Genomic DNA, 21256 nt, shown 5'->3' with positions numbered 1-21256 from the left:
GGACGGTATCTATTTTTAATTATTTCATACCTTAATACCTTCCTGGCATTTCACTTGGGTACACGGTGTATGACGGCATTTGTGGTTATAAAATTGAGATGAGGGGTCTGGTGATAGAAGTCATTGACAACGTTTTTAAGATGGCTCTTCTAGGGTCGATAAATGGTTCGCTTTACATTGTCACCAAATACGTGAACAGTGCACGATTTTCAAGTCATTTAATATCAAACCGTCAATAGAACAAGTGCTGTATGTTAAACAGCGCTGCTAGAGAGGAGCTAGTTAGCGTTAGCTTCCCTATGATGGTCCGGATAGTCGTATGGCCTTTGGTTTGGCTCGGTAAAGTTCGTTTTTTTACGATGCTAAAGTTGACTTGCTATTTGCAAGCTTCTTGTTTTGAATTTTCCCGTTCCACCTTAAATGGCGCAGCAATTAACGTTAACTGTTACATTCTGATGTAACTGATTGTGTCCTTTTAAGGTGGACCAGAAAAATTAGAAGAAGCTGATTCCGTTTTCGCTCGTTTTCTGTTCTCTACTTTAATCTTACCTGAAGATGTTCCAGAACGGCGCACCCGTTTAAACGGAGGCGCGCGCAGGGTCGCGTGACAGGAGTGAAAGCTGGGCTCGAGCGTGTTCTGTGGTGTGTACCGAGAATGTGCAGTTCTGGTACCTGTAGCTCTTTGCCGTAGCTGAGCTGCTGTCATGTTTAGTTTTTCCGAGTTTTTTCCTGTCTCTGACGCCCCCCGCCCCACTCTTTCTGTTATCGGTGAGCTTAAACACCACCAATCAAATATGTAAATGGTGAAACGTGTTTATTTATCAGTTCGGACGTGCAATAGCAATTTGACACGTCATAATGTTGAGATATTGTCGTTATGTTTACATACCGTGGTGTACCGTATAACCGCCATACCGCCCTAGCCCATGCTGCCCTAACTTGTCATCATCAGTGTCTTTATTAAACATAGTGCAAACAAGCACTACAAAAGCAGCGTATCTTACCTTTTTTTTTACCTTCGTCTTGCTCTAAATAATGAACAGCTGAAAGCTGTCCATAGCAGTTTGTCTTCACACATCTTCAGGCCTGTCCTGCTGGTTAGTTTGTTCCTTACTAACGTGGTTCAGTCACGTGACCTTATTGATTAGGAGTAGTAGTATTTACCTATAGAAATGTGAACTTTTGAGTTAGAAAGATTGGAATTGAGCACTGAGGCTTGTAATATGAAGGTAGCTAAAGACTAGGAATGCACAATGGTATCACAAGCGCATCAGCATGTTATATATTTACAAAATCGGATTTGACTGATTTCAAACTGATGTTGGACTGTGTATATATTGTACTCTAAATATTGAGGTGGTGATGGGCTACTGTGCTAAAATGTCTGCAGTTCATTCATTTTACTGCATTTGTATCCCTCCTCAAGTAAATATTACATTCCTCTGTAATGCTAAATCAGGCAGATATAGCATCAATTTTGAAATGTTTAAGTATTGACATTGGCAGATATGTACAAGAAAAATATAACATACCAGCATCGGCCCAGGATGCCCACGCAAGTGCATCCCTTATCAAAATACTACTAAATAACTGGATTTCAGTTAGCTTTTCTGTTTTCTGTACCTTTTCAGCATCCTTCAGTGAAAAAAAAACTGTACAGTGCCATCAAGTTCTCACATTTAGCTTTATTACAATATAAAAGCACATGTCTAATAGATAATTATAGTACAAATACTGCCATTTACTCTTAAAGCATCACACTACCAGTTTATCTGTTTTAAAGTGCAGTTTTTCAGAGAAGCAAATGCAACCACAGATAACTTGGTAATATATTAAGTATGTACAGGTCTCATTACTCAGTTACCACCAATTATAAGAAAAGTACAAAATAATCAGGTCAGTCCCCAGAGGGTTTGCTTGAATATACATTCAAATCAGCATAGAAAAATACAGACAAAATTGTCTTCAGTTCTCTTCAGCTGTCAACAGGCAAACAAGTCAGACATAGGTTGCTGCAGTGTAGTTTGATGCAATTACCTTTTGGTATGAATATACATTATATTCAATTTCAACGGAATAACAAAGTTTGACAATAGGCACACATTGCAACTAAAGTGCAATGGCTGGATAAAGTGGGACACAATTTAAATCGAACAACAAAACGGAGATGCTACAAAGTGCTGTATTACTTTGTATATATTTACATGGTTGGTAGAAACATCGATGTATGATATGTATTGTCAATACAGCAACAAGTGAAAAACAATGGAAGAATACTGTTCTTAGATTTCATTACTTTTTCAATGTTTTGATCTCCGACACCATCACACTGATCACTGGAATGTTAGTCTAAAAGTACGCATGACATACAGAGAGTAAGGACAAAGTTCTGTTCATTTTAAGACAGTAATCGGACAACTCTGACACTAATCTCCCATAAATGTGCGCTATTCCAAATATAATGGGTCTGCACTATTTGTGGGATGCTAAGACTACATAAGTGCATGTGTTTTATTGCCCACACAGGTGCCTGTCACCTTTCTGTACCAGCTTAGCGTAAAAATGAGTGCCAATTAATTAGTTAGCTTAATTAGTTTCAACCAAAATGTATTTTAAAACATTTTAGGTCTTGGTATTTAAGGAGTTTTTCAAAATATTCTGCGTAATTCAGTCGTTGAACAGTCATTCAGAGTGGTCTGATGCAAAATGGTTTGCTGCAGAGAAACTTAATAATTCCGATGTTTTTGCAGTGGTGGTGATAGGAGCCAGAGGTCACAATGTCCATCAACACAAATATAACCATTTTATTAACTGTCCAAAACGACCAGTGAACCTATGTGTCTTCTGTGTTTTGGTAATGGTAAAATGGTGGTAAATCTGAAAAAATGTTTTCTGTTGGGTCCATTTAGCCTTACAGCACCCTACATGTGCCTCTCTGTCATGAATTAGTTAAAAATACATTTAGTCCAAAACCTTATCCCAGGACTATCATAAAACAGGCATTTGACCACATATCCATAGCCATTTCTCATGATAACTTTGTGAGATAGAGGCATTGAACTCTTCAGACTTCTGGTTCCTCTCACCACCACTGTAAAATTTTAACTCTGCAAGTTTCTCTAGAACGGAGCATTACACATCAAACCACTCTGAATGACTTGCCTTACATCTTAACCATTTAATTATGCAGAAATTTAGAAAAATCAGTGGAATTCCCCTTTAACAAAAGGAAAAAGAAAAGTACAGCTGGAGTGATCTAAGCTTTGGAGTGGATTAAATTGTACATTTTTCTAATAAATGGTACAATTTTGTTCAACTGAAAGTCAAACTGGAGTGTCAATCAATGGATTACAGGTGCTTCTTTACTATTTTTGGTAGTGTTTCAAAGACGTTGTGGTCTATTTATTTCCATTATTAAAAATGACAGTAGTTTTAATGCAATACGCTTTTAATGAAATGCGTGATTTCACTACTGCCCTGGAGACGATTCATTATTAGACTAATATTTTATTGGGCACATAGAGTTTATAATAGCAGACCTGCATCCGCTGACCATTTCAGATGAATCATAACACCCTGAATCATTTTAGATCTTCAATCAGTTTAGTCTCCCAAAGTTACACTAGTTTTCAAAAGTTTAAAATCACAACTGAAAACTTTGGGATCACTGTCGGCAATAAATTGATAATGCTAAAAAAAAATGTTGCAGAAACATGAAATGATTCATTAGCATGGAGCTATTACTCTACAGCTTCACATTAGTAGGAGGCTGTAAATAAAACTTTTAGTGATTAACAGACATTTGATATTTGGAAAAGCTGCATTACACTGAAAACTAAGTTAATTATTATAATAAATTATTATTCAGAATGCCTTGCGTTGCCTTGAGAAGTGATGACTAATTCCCTGGCAGATAATTTATAATGAAATGACTATGAATAGTAAATTACCTTAGACTTCCTGAACAACTTGAAATATTAAATATAACATCTTGAAATGTAAGTACTTCAATCCATACTGTAAGTTATGATTGATTGAAATAACAGCAGTTAACAGTGACAAGTGAATCCAAACTTTTGAACACTAGTGTAGATACACAATATGTACCACGGTCCCACAATTGTAATTAATACAACTTGAATAAAATAGTACTTTATTTACAGTACTACATGAGTGCAGCTTTTCAGTACCTTTTCAATTACTTAAATGAGAGTTTATGGAATCACTGTGAAAAGCTAAAAAGCTTACTGGCTTATAGGGAGGTCCTCCTCAACTAACATGTAACAGTGCAAGTAAATGCAGCATGAATGGGGATTTCCTTCCACGCTGAGGATGTTGACTGTACTAATCATAAATTTACCTTGAAATGTTAATGAATGTCATGCAATAGAATGAATTATGTCAAAACGTCCCAACATAGTGCACTTGATTAAAGTCTCACATACCACTTCTCTCTGTTTCTCTCTCTCTTCACTCTTTCTCAAGTCTCAATATTAGAACTCCAGTTCCCAGCTTCTGAAGAAGCCCTTTGCAACCAGTGCCTCCCTAAAAGTAACTGTCAGCGAATTTATGGTGACATCTGTCACTGTTACCTCCTCTGGACCCATGACTGGCCTCCATTCTTCACGCGTTGGAGAGACTGTCACTTCCTTGGATCCAATTATTGAACTCCAACCCTCTGTCCCCACATTACCTGAGAAAGAGAAGCAGGAGCCTGTGAGGCAAACACCAAACATACAGATGTGAGAGGGTTCAATGTGGGTTCAATCACTATCAACTATAAAAATGAACAAAAGTTTTGCGAATGTATCTACAGAAAAGATCTGGGTGAATCTTGACCTCTAGTGTTTGTTTGCAGCGTTAGCCTCCAAGCTCCACTAAACTAAAAAAGCAAAATGTGGTCACCAAACATATCTTGGCTAATTGACTACATCTGGGGTAAGTGGAAAATTGTGTCAATCTGATTTTTCATCAAACTATTCCTTTAAAACACTAAATTGTGATTTATTTCAAGACTATAATAAAATATACAGCTATAGTGCAGGAAAAAAAATGAAAATGCAGTGAGTCAGAGACAAATAAGAAACTATAAATGACTACAATTCTTGCTCTAGGTAAGCACTGATGCAGCCATGTCTAAAATTATAATATCTGGCTGCACAATGCATCATTTTTAATTGTTGTCATAATATTGGCCTTTGCAATACTGGTATCTCAAAAAGGCTACAAAAGGCAAATGAGCCCTATACCCAAATCACAGTTGGGTTTTTTTCATTGTGCGGTGCGAGCATCCTGAGAACTTTCACCATATTAGATATGCAAAAGTTTGAACACCTTCGATTTTCTGAGTGAAAATAAATACACATCCTCAGAGAACACACTTAAATATGCAAATTTTCTTTAAAGCAGAAACACAGATTCGGTGCTTTCAATTTTAGAGCACAATTTCTATTTATTAGGTGGGTTTAACATATTGAAAATAAAATGTGCCATAACATTTCCATAAGGCACATTTTATGTTTTTCCTTTGATGTGTTAAATTCAGCTAATAAACAGTAATTGTGCATTTAAAAGTGTGTTTTCTGTAGAGGATGTGTTCTTATTTTCACTAAGAAAGTCAACAAAACACGTAATTTGACCAAACCTTTGCATATGGCTGTATATCAAGGGCTGTCCAGTATACTTTTATATGCTGTAAGGTGTATTGTAATCATCATATGAAGCCATATAAATGCAAAAAGGTATTTCATTCATATTTACAGTTAAGCTATAAAACTACACATGTATGCATCTGCACGTTTGCAGGTTTCTTTCTTTTTTTTTTTTTACATTGATTTTACACCACATTGAGAGGCTTACTGTTTTGGTACTTTGCCCAGTGCAGCTGTCTAAATGAGGGTTGACAAACAGTACTGCAGCAGTAAAACTGGGTCAACAAGGTGTTTCTGCTTGACCTCTGACAAACTAACATACTGTTTGGAGTGGCTCTGTCAGTCTCCATTTCTTCCTCTCTAGTGCTCTCCTCTTCCTCATCATCATCCTCTTCCTCCCTCTCCTCCCAGTCCTCCACCGACGGGTCTCTGGAGCTTCTCTTTTTCCTCTTGTGCTGGACTAGTTGCCGATATATGGCGCCTCCCTTGGACTGGAACTTCTGGTCCATGTGGTCGATCTGTGGGTCGAGCGAGCGAGTGAGAGACAGGTGCAGATGTGCAGGAGACTTGTCTGCAGCTTTCTGTGCACTGCGGAGGTCCATGGTGTAAATGTTCTATAAGGTAGAGAGAGGTGGAGAGAAACTATACAGCAAAAAGTTTCATCAATGCAGGTTGTGGAGAGCTGGTAGGAACAGAGTAAAAGATCAAAAGAGGCCGCAGCAGACAGTACCTGCACAAAAAGACGCTTTGGCTTGGGTCCTCTCTTACGCCAGCCCACCGCTTTTTCTCGGTGCTCTCTATTTGCAAATCAAAGGAAAAATTCAGAGCATAAATTAATAATTGCTAAGTAAGAGAGCAAACAGTTTGATTCCTAAATTATAACGAAACTCACTTCTCCTCATATGCTAGAACAAGCCGAGGATCCAGGATATGCTCCTCAGGCTCCCAGGTACTGTACCTGTGAATGAAAAATACACACATGTACATTGATGAACCAAAACGTTACATCTAATATGCTGTTGGTCCTCTGTGGCCCCCAAAACAGCTCTGACTCACTGAGGCTTGGACTCTACAAGACCTCTGAAGTCCTGTAAGTCGCAAGGTGGAGCTGCCATGGATTGGGCTTCTTGTTCCAGCACATTCCACAGATGCTCAATCGGATTGAGATGTGGGGAGTTTGGAAGCCAGGTCAACATATTAAACTCTGCATCATGTTCCTCTAATCACTCATGCAGGGTGCATTATTCTGCGAACACTGCCATTGGAAAATATTTACTGCCATGAAAGGATGTACCTGGTCCGCAGAGATGTTTAAGTAGGCAAAGTTTCAAGTTATCAACATTATTGCCTGGACCCAGGTTTTCTCAGCAGAACTGCCCAGAGTATCACACTTTGTCCACCAGTTTATCATTTTCCCACAGTGCATCCTGGTGCCAATCACTTCCTCAGGTAAATGGGGCACGCATACCCATCCATGTAATGTGAAAGAAAACAGACTCATCAAACCAGGCAACTTTCTTCCATTGCTGTTAGATCCAGTTCCAATGCTTGCGTGCCTATTGTAGGTGCTTTCGATGGCAGATGGGGTGGACATATGCAGCAGGGTGAAATATACTGTGTGTTGTAACACGTTCGTCCCGTAACCATCATTAAACATTTCTGTGACTTGTGCCACAGTAGCCCTTCCGTTCCGTTCAGACTAAATGGGATAGCCTTCGTTGCCCTCACACTTAACTGAGCCTTGGGCACTCAATACCCTGACACTGGTTCTTGGTTTATCCCTCTTTGGACCATTGTCACTAGGTACTCACCGCTGACCGGGAGCACCCCACAAACCTTAACATTTCAGAGATGCTCGGACGCATGCATCTGGCCATTATGATCACGATCTCTAAGGTCTTCACACCTGCCCGTTTCTCCTGCATCCGACACGCAGACTACAAGAACCAGTTGTTCGCTTACTGTCATATATATGCAAGACCTTGACATGCACCACTGTTACCAGATCAGCAACCTTATTCACTTTCTTCTGTAATGTTTTGGCTCATCTGTGTGTTTAATGCTTACAACATTTACTAATAACCATCATATTTTTCATATTTTTGTCATATCAAACTCATTATTAATCATAGTTACATATATTTAAAAAAAAAATCTATGAATAAATCACTACGCTTGCAGATTCATACTTACTTTGGAGGCCACCCCTTCCACTTTAGTAAATATTCCACATGCCCCTTAAACAGAGAGAGAGAGAGAGAGAGAGAGTAATTAATCCATTCAAATCCAAAAGCTACATTTAGTATGATCAGGAAAATGCCACAGACTTTGTTTGAATGTGTCTACAGTGATGAAGCTGTGAATAATTTACCTTCGATAAACATCTAAACATCTAACAGTACTCATTTAATTTTTTTTCCATTAGAGGAGAACAGAGTTGGTTGGCTTGATGTCTTAATATGATTTTTTGTGTGGTTAGGTTTGATTATTTCTATTTGTTGCTTAATTTTTTGAAAACTATAGCCCTTCAGCATTGTCCCAACCATCCCCAATGTCTGTGTCTTTGCTAAGATGTTCAGCTTTCACTTGCTGCTATTTAGGTTAGCCTAATGTGTGGAATGCCTGGAATATACAGCAGAGAGAGAAATCCATGTATTTATGTTATTTTCATATTTACAATTTTAAATTTACAAAAAATGTATTTTTTATTATTATTTACAGTTAAAAATGGGATTTTCTGTCGTTTAGTTAAATATCAGTTGTGTATACAAGCCGTAAAGGACCATGGATTCACGTTTTTTAAATCTATTTTTCTGTCATAACGAGTTATTTTGATTTGTTTTCTCGAGATCTCGAGTTACTCATATCAGTATCATGACATAACAAATGTTTTCTAGACATCTCGAGGTGTTTATGCCATTATCACAACATAACAAATGTCCCAGTAAACAGTGTTCATTATGTCGTGGTAATGATCTAAATAACTCGAGATCTAGATAAAACAACATTTGTTTTGTCTTGAAAATGACATAAATATGACGTGATCTCAAGAAAACAAATGAAAATAACTCGTTATCACGGAGAGAAAAACATGCGAAACCATAGCCCTTGAGGGTTTCCGCAGTTGTGTGGCCAAAGGCTTAATTAAATGAGAAGTGATAAAAAAATGGATTGATTAATAATTGATTATTGATCCTCCTCACTCAGGGTTCTAGAAAAGACTACAGTAATACTGTATTATTTATTGTTTTATTTTTATTAAGTTTTTATGCTCATTTTAACCACACTAAAGCAGTTTGTCTTCAGTCTGTCCTTTATTTATGCTGTTTTTATTGTGCTTTTATTTATGTAAAGCGCTCTGAGTTGCCCTCATGTGTTCAGTGCGCTGTACATATAAACTTGAACTGACTTCCATAGAAACCAGAGTGAAATGAACATCAGAGATGGACATTAATGAGTTAAATGATTTGAACTGAGAGCGTCTCGCGCTCAGCTTTACTACTCTTACGCGATGACGTAACGACCCACGAGCCCTCTGGCGTCAAAGGAAATATAGAAATGACGAACCAGAAAAAACGACCCCCGTTTAAAGAAAGCGTGGTCCAAAACACGGGGGGCGTGGGGGGAGGGTGCTGGGAGCAGCAGACGGGAGGGGCAACCTTACATGACAGACATGAAGCCGCTGCTTTTTCAGCCAATGAGCTTTTTTCTTACACTTGACATTTTGTCATACAGCTCACTCAGAGAGAGGGAGAGAGAGAGAGGGAGAGAGAGAGAGAGTAGCAGAGCCACAGCTTCAGCAGCTTCGTCATTTTCTGTCACACTCAGGCTGCCTGCGCACAACAGGAGCACAGAAAGTGGGCTACTGCCTCAGTAACGCATGTAACAGCTAAAGTCGGTGCATTGAATCTCCAACTTCAGTCACAAGTCACTGTAGTGATTTTGGATCAGCAGCTGGTTTCATAACATTCTCTCTCTCTCTCTCTCTCTCTCTCTCTCTCTCTCTCTCCTGGTTGGATGAAATCAAAACGCTCCCTTTAAGCATGAGCTCATGTTAATGATGTAAACACGGATCCGCTTCAAATAAAAAAGAAAAAAAATGTCTCTGAACAGTTTTGCGAGCTACAGCGCAGCCCGTGAGAGACCCCAGACGCCTCGCCTGCGCCCCTCACTTACCTTCCTCACTCTCTTCTTTATGATTGACTCCACAGCGAACACTTGTTCACCGATAGCTGACAGTTCCATCAGATTTCAGTGGCGCTTTCCAGGCTCGTGTGAAATAACGCAGCGGCGGAGCTTCGGTTCGCTTAAACTCACTGTAGATCGGGCTGAACGACGCTGCTCCGCTGCGCTGCTCCGCTCCTCCTCAGCTCCGCTCCGCAGGCTTGTTTTTAGCTTCAGTTTCAAAAGCTTTTTTTTCTTTTTTTTTCACCCTTCCATTTCCTCGTACTAGATCTTTCTGTGAGTACAGTGACTTTTAAAATCTGCGACACATCTGCAGCACGCGGTGCGCCACCATGCGGCGACAAGCGCGCGCTACACCACACACACAGACACGCGCTCGTATTCATACAGTGTCGGGACGCGGGGGGTCATACATGAGTCATTCGGGGAGATGGTGCCAAATGGACACGCTAATGGGAAATATCATGTCAAGAAATCAATGTTTTGTCCTCTTTAGTGTAAAACGGATATTGTGCTTACCAAAACCAGATTATCTCATCTCAGTAAACATATTTTTTATTTTTTGTGTGCAAAAAAACAGAGAACAACCCCATCATGCTGCAGCTGAGATGTAGGGAATGTGACAGGTGGAATATTTTAGGCTGAACTGGCTGCCACTGTTGTCTTTCAGCAGTTCAGCAGTAAATCACAAGACCTTTATGTGAATATTGCCAAAAAACAAACAAATAAACAAAAAAACAAATTATGAACTCTGTCTATTGTGTCAGGGTGGACATGTTATGGTTGAAGGAACCTGATGGAGAGAACAATTTACCAAATTTACCAAATTTGAAAGCCTCTCCTAAAGCCTTAAATGATATCACTTATTGTGATCACACTTCATTATTTTTATGGCTAAATAAGTTGGTGAGACATGATGGAAAGCAAAACTCAGTGATAGATAAATCATTATATATCTTAAAACTAAAGCTTTCAGTGACAATATGGGTGTCCAATGTTTCCATTAATATATAGAATATTTCAACAAACCCCTCTCCAAAAATAAAAAAAAAAACAAAGCGAATAACAACAAAACACACACAAGAACCCTGTCAGTCTAATAAGAAAGAGAAAAAAGACATTAATAAAAATGTTATGAGGTTTGTGATGAGATGAGAGATGCAACAGACAAAATGAAATAAATGTAAGTAATGATGAGTTTGGTAGGTTTATAATATGGTTAAGTAATCAAATGACGAGAAGGACTCTTCTAAGAAAGAAGGGGTAGCCAGATTTTGTAAAATGTTTTATATTTTGTAAAATATAAAAATGTAAGTTGAACATTGCAGTGATGTTTTTATATTCACTTCATATATTTTGTGAAAAGAGAAAGTTTGTGCACACCTGGTCAAATGACGTTCTGTTGATTTGATTGATTGAGCACACTTCTGCACATTTTAATGCACAATTACCATTTATTTGCTGAATTTAACATATTGGGGGGAAAAATCACAAATGTGGCCTGTGTGAAAGTCATGGCTCATTTTATAACACACACACACACACACACACTAAAATTGTCCAGCAGCAAAAAAAAATCCAGCCAGCACTGTCCTGAGGGCAGCGTCCTGTAACCACTGATGGCCACTAGAGGATGACTAACACAAACTGTGCGACAGATGAGCTACTGTCCCTGACTTTACATCTGTAAGGTGGACCAACAAATTAGGTGTGTCTAATAGAGTGGACAGTGAGTGGACACAGTGTTTAAAAACTCCAGCAGCACTGATGTGTCTGATCCACTCATACCAGCACAACACAGAGTCACTGGGGTGGTACCCTCAAGGGTACAATCTCAGTGACTTGTAAAAAAATCTTATCACAAAGACTTAATTAAAAGTAAAGTATGTTTTGTCCTTCTTCTGTAAAGTTATCATTTCAGAGATACAAGGTTTTGTTCCGACAGCAGCGATACACCATACTGTGCAAGTTTTAGGCACCTAAGAATATTATATTTATCCTGGCAGTAAGTATTTATTTGCTCAGAAAAAAACAACAATATTAGTATAAATAAATACAAATACCATTAATAAACAATGGTTTTATGTATGTCAGTGTGTCCTTTCAAGCATTTCCAAACCTCTTCTCACGGAGGAGTTTTGGAAAAGTTAGTTGTAGCTATCATCCAGTACCTAATTGGGCTAATCAGTGCTTCATCAAATTAAATCTAGTTTGCTTCTGAAGGAATTTAACAAATTTATGTGATGGCCGAATCTATCAAGGACAAATCTGGAACCAAACCTGTGTTCTTCTAAGAAGATTACAACATATCAGCTACTTTCTCAAAAATAAGAAATTTTTGTTTTTTTAGTGCATTTTAATTTCCATGTGTTCTAATGATAATAGTGCTTGTACATGTACACATGCACTTACTGCCAAAACAAATGGTATATACATACACAATACAGTAATACAACCCCATTTCCACAAAAGTTGGGATGCTGTGCAGAATGTAAATAAAAATAGGATGCAATGATCTGCACATCATGTAAACCATATTTTTAAAGGCAAATACTACAAAGACAACATATCAAATGTTGAAACTGAGAAATTTTATTGTTTTTTGAAAAATATATGCACATTTTGAATTTGATGCCAACAACACATTCCAAAAAAGTTGGGACGGGGGCATGTTTACCACTGTGTTTCATCACCTCTTCTTTTAACAACACTCTGTAAGCGTTTGGGAACTGAGGAGACCAACTGCTCTAGTTTTAAAAGTGAAATGTTTTCCTATTCTTGCTTAACATAGGATTTCAGCTGCTCAACAGTTCAGGGTCTCCTTTGTCATATTTTTCATTTCATAATGCGCCCGATGTTTTCAGTCGCTGACAGATCTGGACTGCAGGCAGGCCAATTTAGCACCCAGACTCTTATAATATGGAGCAATGCTGTTGTAATAGGTGCAGAATGTGGCTTAACACTGTCTTACTGAAATAATCAAGGCCTACCCTGAAAAAGACACTGTCTGGATGGCAGCATATGTTGCTAAAACAAGTCCCAAGTTCTTTGCTATTTTACATTGAGAAACATTATTCTTGAATTGTTGCACTATGTGCACATGCAGTCTTTCAGAGTGGTGAACCCCTCCTCATCTTTACTTCTGAAATCTCAGCCTCTGTGAGATGCTTTTTTATACCCAATCATGTTACTGACCTGTTGCCAATCAACCATCAGTTGTTTTTTTTTAGCATTACACAACTTTATCAGTCTTTTGTTGTCCCTGTCCTAACTTTTTAGGAACATGTTGTTGGGATCAAATTCAAAATTGCCATATATTTTTTTAATAAACAATGAAATTTCTCAGTTTCAACTTTTGATATGTTGTCTTTGTACCATTTTTAATGAAATATAGGATTTAAATGATCTGCACATCATTGCATTTTGTTTTTATTTACATTTTGCACAGCTTCCCAACTTTTTTGGAAATGGGGTTGTATATTTAAGCTTGAAAAATACTTATTAGCACATTTTTGTCTCTTTTACACAGCACTCAAACAACACTTATTTCATGGAGTGACTCATGTTCAATGTGAATTCTATGTATGTTATTACATAGATGGAATTTTCTAACCTTAACCTTAGCAACCTAAAATAAATGGGTTGGGTTTTTCTGTTTAAAACAATGCATGTAAAACAAACAGAAAAAAAAAAAACACACCTGACCTGATGTGGTAGGTTAGCCCTGTTTTTGTTCTTAGCATGTATGAAAACAAACAAAGGCACACACCCTTTTGTGGGTCAAGCTGAGTTCAGGTCTCCAATATGACTCATTCCTCACTGACTACTACACATGAGTAGACAAACCACCACCACCAGTCTTTGTACATATAAAGACATTTTAATGATGTCACAGCACATCTTGGATTATACATAAAGTGCCATTACAAGCATTTGCATGGGAAATGAACGATGGCGTGAGCACGTTAGGACTGTACCTCCCCTGAAAAGGGGCGTGTGGGGATTGAGATTGTCATGGCAAAGAAATCAAAAAACACTTTACAATTTTAAAAAGCACCCTGTGTATGTAAATGTGGAATGTTCTTTTTTTTCATCAAGATTTTTTTTACTAATGTACTTGGGAGTTTATCCTTGTTTGTTTTTTCAAGAATGGAAGAGTTGTCTTCTATCTATATCCAGCAGGTTCATTGAATCAAACATGAGTGCTGCAAGAAAACCTGAGGCATACGTTTAGATTTCCCTTTTGATTAACATTATCTGCTCCCTCAATGAACAGTACATACAGACTTGAATAATCTAAATTACAGAAGTGTTGTAAAGATGTAAAGTTGGCTTTATCATCCAGCATAAAATAAACAATCTGTCAAGAGTCATATAACATATCACCTTTTTAAATGTCTTTCAAAAATGGCCTCTTCACTTCATTACTAACTCATTCTTGAAGTTTGACCTTTCCAACCTTTGCTTCAATAACATTTTCAATTTACTTTCTCAGAATTAAAAATCCAGCATAAACAAACCATTCTTAGAACCACTTCCAAATACAGTACAAACTGTTTGGCAGTTGGACATGAGGATACTTACCGTCTTCATAAGGCATTAATAAACTAATTGTAACTTCTCAAAGAAAAAAAAATATAACCATCAGGCAGCAATGAAGAAATGTGAGAACAAAAGTGACCATTTTGTTTTATCTTACTCTATAGGAGACTAACATAAACATCCAGTTATTACTGTGCCATGCTGTACTGCTTTAGATACTTCTTATTAATCACTCCCTACATTATTAAACAATGCATAAACCATGGTCAGGCAAGGGTGCTTCATATTCCATTAGGTCTTTTGCCAGGACCCTCCTTGCTGCCTTCCACTGCGAGCTGCAATGTGCTAGAAGAGGTTGAGGTGCACGGCGAAAGGTTTGCGCAATCACATGGAGAATCTCATGGAGAGTAAAGAGGTGACAGTGGAACGGTGATGTACACAGAGAATGCATCACTGATCATTTCTTTTTTTGATCAGAAACAGTACGAAACCAAAACAGTTAACATATAAAAAATGCATCAGAATCCCAAATGACTGAACACAGTTCTCATAGGACAGTGTAGTGTTACATTGTGATATCCCTGTGTGTTTATGTCCTTTGCTGCTGTAGTCCAGCATTTTGTGTTTCTTTGTGTGTGTTTGTGTTTTTGTGTGTAAACAAGTCTTGCCAGTGTGCTTTCGTGACTGGTTGAGTGCAACTCCGTTTGCTCTTATATGGTTCCCTGATTGAACCTTACATTCCCTGCTGAGCATGAGCTGAAGAATCCGAGAAAGCTATGAGAAAGATATCAAACGTTATCAGACCTCCATGTCTGATGGGCCTCCACCTCCTCAGGCACCACCAACAGGAGTTCACAGTTCTTCCCTCGAAGCTGGTGACGCAAGAACTTCCTGCAACGTCAGCGAAACATAAGGTTGTGGCATGAGCTGTACATGAACCCTCAAAACTGGACTTAAAACATGTTAAAACATCCTTTCAACACTGTCAGATATTTGTTTAAAAAAAAGGGATCAGACAGATGTTTACATTCAACTAACATTTCAAAACAATATTTAATCATGTATTTATTGTACTCTGGAAGTGCAGAACGTTTTGATGACGCTGGGCTATTGCGCTACAATATCTGCATTTTATTCATTTTACTACATTTGTAAACCTTAACAAATAAATGTTATACTTCTCTACAATGCTAATCCAGGTTAGCATTAAAGTCACAGTTTCTATATTTTATAAATGTTTATGTATTGACAACAGCAGATACACTATATGAACACAAGTATGTGGACACCCCTCCTAATTATGGAATTCAGGTGCTTCAGCCACACTCATTGCTAAAAGGTGTTTAAAATCAAGCACACAGCCATGTAATCTCTATATACAAATACTGGCAGTAGAATGGGTCATACTAAAGAACTCAGTGACTTTAAAGGTAGCACTGTCATAGAACGTCACCTTAGCCACAAATGAGTTTCTGAAATTTTGGCTCTATCCTCTATTGTATCACTTACTACAAAGTTCTACAATCCCTCTAGAAGCAACATCAGCACAAGAACTGTGCATCAGGAGCTTCATGTAATGAGTTTCCATGGCCAAGCAACCACACAAGCCTAAGATCACTATGCGTAACGCCAAGCATTGGCTGGAGTGGTATAAAGCATGCTGCCACTGGACTCTGAAGCAGTGCAAGCATGTTTTCTGGAATGACAAATTACACGTAACTACGGCAGTCTGATGAATGAATCTGGGTTTGGCGGATGCCAGGAGAACATTACCTACCGGAATGCATAGTGACAATAGTAAAGTTTGGTGGAGGAGGGATAACGGTCTGGGACTGTTTTTCAAGGTTTGGGCCCCTTAATTCTAGTGAAGGGTAATGTTAATTCTACAGCATACAAAGACATTTCAGACAATTATATGCTTTCTGGCAAAAGTTTCGGAAAGGCTCTTTCCTGCTCCAGCAAGGCTTCGCTCCTGTGCACAAAGCAAGCTTCATAAAGACATGGTTTGTCGGGTTTGGTGTGAAAGAACTCCAGCGGCCCATACAGAGCCCTGACCTCAACCCCACTGGACACCTTTAAGATGAACTCCAACAGCGACTGCAAGCTAGGCCTTTTTATCCAACATCAGTGCCTGATCTCACAAATGCTCTTTTGACTGAAAGGGCACAAATGCCTACAGGCACACTCTAAAGTCCTGTGGCAAACTTTTGCAGAAGAGTTGAAGCTGTTATAGCTACAAAAAGGGGGGTCAACTTTACATTAATTTCCATGGTTTTATAATCTAATTTCCAACAAGTTTATATAGGTGTTATGGCCAGGTGTCCACATACTTGTGGCCATAAAGGATATGTACACAATAAATATTGGATATTGACACTGGTCCACAATACTCATATCGGTACCTCTCTACCTTTAGCAATAAACCCATAGAATCCGATCAGTTTTTAAGTACCTGAGTTCATCAGCTGTTCCGATGACATGAGGACTGCGCAGTTTTGAGTCTAAGTTATAGTAGACTCCGCCCACCTCCCTCACTCCAATCCAGTGCTGCCGTTTGAGAGGCAGACGCAGAGGCCCCCAGCGCAGGTTGGATGGCACGTTCAAAATGAAGCCTGTCACGTTTGGCAGGGCAATGCTGCAAACATCCCTGCGATAAAGAAAAATTCCATGCAAAGGTATAAAGAAGCAGACAAGGACATATAAACATTACTAAATATTAAAACAGTTCTGACAGAGGTAATTACCTTCTTTTGTCCCACCAGACAGCTTCAAACCCACGAGTCTGCAATGCAGCCATGATGACATTGACATCGTAGTTGCCATTTCCCAGCATGCTCTTCTTGTGGGGAGTTACCAATGTGCTGGGAGAGAGCCTGTGAAGAAAGAAGAGACACATGTACAAATGCCAGGACAGCAGAACCATATGTAGGAAGCATACATATGGGTTTGTATGTTTCATCTGTTTTGTCTTTAACTCTTTGTTTGCTCCTATTTGGTAGGTAGATGGGAAGATGTGCAATGAAAGTGTGTTAGATGCACCAAATATGCAGATATGCTGATTCATTTTTTAATTAACTGTACATCTAGGGTAAATCTAGGGAAGAAGCTCCCCTGGGTGAAATCCCCCTACTCTTTACTTTCTATCCTGATCAAATGATGGGGCAAATCTAATCTCATTTACTACACATTTACTGAATGACTATGGTCTACATCATGGGTTCTCAACTTTTCTATCTATTTATTATTAGTAAACATAAATGTCCACTGGAAAACAAAACTCAACTTTTTTGCTTTTTTTTAAAATAGCTATGCTTGTGTATTAAGGAACACACATTTTCTAAAAAAAGGTAGCAAATTAAGTGTAATGTTTCTACAACACAATTTTTATACAGCTTTTTTTTTGTAGTGTTATGAGTGGACAACATCTTTGCTGTCTTTGTGCTCTGTTTTTGCAGGGCTCGCATTAATACTTTTTACCATTTTAACATTTTAAATTTAGGTTTTATTGTTAAATCAATTACTTTTTCACTGATTTTTATAACAATGCCCTCACTGGCCCATGACAAACAACTCACCCCCACCCCCCCAGTATTCGCCCAAAGACGACCAAAAGATGCTTCAAGGTCACTTTATGGTCTTTGGGGCAAGAACTCCCCTCAGACAAAGAGCAAGCGGCCCCTTTCGCATACTGCCCAAGCAATATTACTTAGTTAGATTTTCATCAGCAACAAAGTTTCACTGGATAGCTAGTGATACATGCTAGCTTTAGCAATCATGAGCTAGAATTAGGCAAGTTATTAGTCATCTTGCTGGAGAAGAACAAGATAGTGTAATAGTGTATTTCCCCTAACTGTTGCCAGGTTTATTCATCATCATCCTGTACATTGTAACCTCATGCAATGATACGGTTTAGCTTTACAGTAAATGGCCACTGTCTTTATACACACTTACATGCAAAAGTTTGAACACCTCCAGTCAAACGACGTTTTGTTTGCTTTTCTAAACGAAAATGATGTCCTCTACAGAAAATTTTTAAATGTGATATTTTTAGCAAAATAAAAATGTATAGGGTGTGTTTCATATATTTGAAAAAGTAAGAATAAAATATGCTAGAATGTTTGCATAGGTTACATATGACAATTTATTTTCCCCCCAATGTTACGTTCAGCAAATTCACAGTAATTGTGCTTATTTTTACACAGGCACCCGAACTTTTACATACGACTGTAGGAAACACCAATTGTTGGCTGTGTCTGCTTATTCTAAACATGGATTAAAAGTTTTACTCATTAAAATTCTCTCAAATCACCCGAAAAGGCAAGGCTGTAAATGAAGGGTATTTGTACAACACCATGCTCGCTTTCACTGACCTCTGGTAGATATCTTGAAGTGCATCTCTGCTGAAGGCAGCACCGTCCTGGAAGACATTATTTAGTGCATGCAGAGCACACAATTCTCGACGTTGCTTCTCATGGTAGATGGCAGGGGACCGTGGAGCTGGAGGAGGTATTCTGGCCTTCGGCCCTTCGTCCGCTTCGGGGCGACATCCACCTCCAGCGGCATCACCTTTCTGCTTGCTCACCTTCCATGGCATACAACCCAACTCCTGAAAACCACCTACCCCCCTCCCCTTACCAGAACATGGAGTACTCCCCATCCTTGCTGCTACTATAACACCACTGTCATCTCCACAGCAGTCAGCCAGTTGCTTCAAGTGTGCGGCAAGGGGAGGGGAAGGTAGCTATGGCAAAAGCAGTGAAGCCACCTCAATGTATCTGTTGAGAGTGTATTAAGGAAAATAAAGAAAATTTCAGCAGATGGTAAAGGTGCAGAATCTTCTTCAAATCAGCGCTGGTACTTCCTTTCTGTGTTCTCCATGTGGCCCTCACACATAGACCTGCTGAAGACCAAAGTGTCTACTAGCACAAAGCAGTTCTTTCCATTTTGACTCTGATCAGATGACACAAGATGTCCAGCATAACCCATTCAGATGACTTGGCAAAACTCCTCAACTTCTGGCAGGTTCTGGCTTTGGTAGGAAACCGGACTCATGTAGGAATCACCTTGCTAAAGGCTTAGAAGAAAACGAAATAGAGATGAAGAACTGGTAAGGATTTTAATGGCATAGCTCACACCATCATGATAGGAAGCACACAGTTAATACTGAGCGCTTTGTTGAAGATCAGTTATAGTGTAATGAGCATCAATTCTCTCTTCAGCAAAATTACACAGCTGTCAATACAGTGGCCCAAAACTTCCTGCTGCTGGCTGGACACGCTCCTGGTACACAAACATAATAAGAAATCAGAAAAAACACTTCACATATCGTTTACCAACGACTTATTTCATCCCTTTAAGCATTACTGCGTGAGGGTAAGCTGCACATATGAATCTAAACCATCGCTCTCGGATCATTTTGTTAAATCAGTCCAGCTACGCGCTGCCGTTTGGCTTTATTTAGTACAAAAAACAGCAAACAGGAAGCAGGGAATTAATCCTTCTCCTCTCGGACCTCTGCCCTTACACAATTCTGTGGACTTTGAGCTGTTCTTCTCCAGCAGAGTGGCTGTTTTTACCTCTGTTCCTCGGGTTGTTTATTCCTTTGTTTCTCTCACTTTTCCTTGTAGCTCTCTGTTTCAACATGAGCATGCGCAAGACGTCATCCGCTTTTTGTTGTCTTGTCGGTTACGTCATGAACAACTTGTGTATTGTAGCCCCGCCCCCTTTCAGCCCTCGGTTTCAGATTGAACAGAATTTTTATGAGCCACTTTTATTTAAAGGGCTTTTACATATTTTCTTCCCTGAGTCTGACTTGTGACGTTGGAGTGGTTTTACTCTGTTTTTTTTAAACTGTTTTTTTTGTCCATTTTTGTCTCCTTATCCCCTTAGAATGAAACAGGCCGTTTTTGTTATTGTGCCTTTAAAGAGGAACCTGCAACTGATTTTTCTTTTCTTCTTTTGCATAATTAAATGGTTGAGACATCAACAAATCAACAAAATCATTCCCAGTGGTTTGGAAATGCTTCGTCCTAGAGAAACTTACGGAGTCCGAATATTTCACAGTGGTGGTGATAGGAACCAGACGTCTGAGGAGTTTAAGGCCTCTAAAAGTTCCTTTGCAGAAAGTTATTACATAAAATGGTCATGAACACACTGCCACAGACAATGTTTTGTGGTAGTTTTGTGATAAAGTTTCGGTCTGAAACATATTTCAATCAGTTTATTTTAATCCATTCATGGTGGAGGGATACATGAAGGGTGCTCTGAGGCAAAATAGTTCCCAAAGAAAACGTTTTTTACATACATAAACGTCATTACATACATAAACTCAAATGACACGTGTAGGTTCGCTGGTAGTTTTGGATAGTACATAAAATGGCTATATTTGCATTGTAGACACTGGGTCCATTACTTTACTAGCTCAGGTGAAGTATGTTAGGAAGTGAACACAACCTGATACAATTTTCAAACCCAAAAATAATGGCAGACAAAATGTGTCAAAACAGTAAAATACTTTAACATGCTTAATATTTTAAAATCATGACATTTGATTTGCTGGGTTTTAGGTTGCAAGCTGCTCTCTTGTTCACCTTGACTGCTTGGCGCAGTTCATTTGCTAGCTTGCTAGCTAGCAGGCTAAAGGCTACATAGCTAACAACAACAAAAAGAGAGGCACCACACAACAGCTCTACACCAACTTTATAGCCACACGCTTTACAAATTTTATGTGTGTTATGTTCAGACATCTCAGAAAAACATTTTGCATTGTAAAATTTGCACGGCTAGCCAGTTAGCTCACAAAGTGTAACCTGCTCAAGGTCAGTGCGATTTAATTCAAAAATCCATTCCCTCACTCTTCACTCCTCAATGAGTATCCT

At 38.8% G+C, this 21256-nt stretch overlaps 2 protein-coding genes across 7 annotated transcripts; both read right to left on the bottom strand.

The window, feature by feature from the left end:
• Positions 1-1665: 1665 nt before the first annotated feature.
• On the bottom strand, positions 1666-10137 carry cbx7b (chromobox homolog 7b). Of its 3 annotated transcripts, none has more exons than XM_036572874.1 (6): positions 9828-10137; positions 7845-7888; positions 6544-6609; positions 6382-6448; positions 5974-6265; positions 1666-4714 (listed from the first exon to the last, which is right to left on the bottom strand). In XM_036572874.1, the coding sequence occupies exons 1-6, from the start codon at positions 9894-9896 to the stop codon at positions 4494-4496; spliced, it is 759 nt and encodes a 252-aa protein (XP_036428767.1). In that variant the 5' UTR covers positions 9897-10137; the 3' UTR covers positions 1666-4493. The 3 variants fall into 3 exon arrangements, with proteins under 3 accessions (XP_036428767.1, XP_036428768.1, XP_036428769.1); XM_036572875.1 differs by having other exon boundaries at positions 1666-4693; XM_036572876.1 differs by having other exon boundaries at positions 5974-6169.
• Positions 10138-13694: 3557 nt separating this feature from the next.
• On the bottom strand, positions 13695-20051 carry josd1 (Josephin domain containing 1). Of its 4 annotated transcripts, none has more exons than XM_036572871.1 (5): positions 19955-20051; positions 18749-19452; positions 17123-17251; positions 16831-17025; positions 13695-15269 (listed from the first exon to the last, which is right to left on the bottom strand). In XM_036572871.1, exons 2-5 carry the CDS (start codon positions 19033-19035, stop codon positions 15167-15169), a joined length of 714 nt encoding a protein of 237 aa, XP_036428764.1. In that variant the 5' UTR covers positions 19036-19452; positions 19955-20051; the 3' UTR covers positions 13695-15166. The 4 variants fall into 4 exon arrangements, with proteins under 4 accessions (XP_036428764.1, XP_036428763.1, XP_036428766.1 ...); XM_036572870.1 differs by having other exon boundaries at positions 18749-19658; positions 19955-20037; XM_036572873.1 differs by having other exon boundaries at positions 19903-20030.
• Between the last annotated feature and the right edge of the window lie 1205 nt (positions 20052-21256).

Source organism: Colossoma macropomum, unplaced genomic scaffold (genome assembly GCF_904425465.1).
Source record: "Colossoma macropomum unplaced genomic scaffold, Colossoma_macropomum, whole genome shotgun sequence".
NCBI classification, from domain to species: domain Eukaryota; kingdom Metazoa; phylum Chordata; class Actinopteri; order Characiformes; family Serrasalmidae; genus Colossoma; species Colossoma macropomum.
Note: the sequence above shows the minus strand (reverse complement) of the source record. Positions and strands in the feature narration are given on the sequence as shown.

Excerpts from the sequence above, each read along its gene's own strand:
- cbx7b (XM_036572874.1), bottom strand. The coding sequence starts at position 9,896 with ATGGAACTGTCAGCTATCGGTGAACAAGTGTTCGCTGTGGAGTCAATC. Across the intron at positions 7,889-9,827 it reads TAAAGAAGAGAGTGAGGAAG|GGGCATGTGGAATATTTACT; the intron begins GTAAGTGAGGGG and ends TCTCTGTTTAAG. Across the intron at positions 4,715-5,973 it reads TGACAGAGCCACTCCAAACA|GCTCCTGCTTCTCTTTCTCA; the intron begins GTATGTTAGTTT and ends TTTGCCTCACAG.
- josd1 (XM_036572871.1), bottom strand. The coding sequence starts at position 19,035 with ATGGGGAGTACTCCATGTTCTGGTAAGGGGAGGGGGGTAGGTGGTTTT. Across the intron at positions 17,252-18,748 it reads CTTCAAGATATCTACCAGAG|GCTCTCTCCCAGCACATTGG; the intron begins GTCAGTGAAAGC and ends CTTTCTTCACAG. Across the intron at positions 17,026-17,122 it reads GTCTGGTGGGACAAAAGAAG|GGATGTTTGCAGCATTGCCC; the intron begins GTAATTACCTCT and ends TCTTTATCGCAG.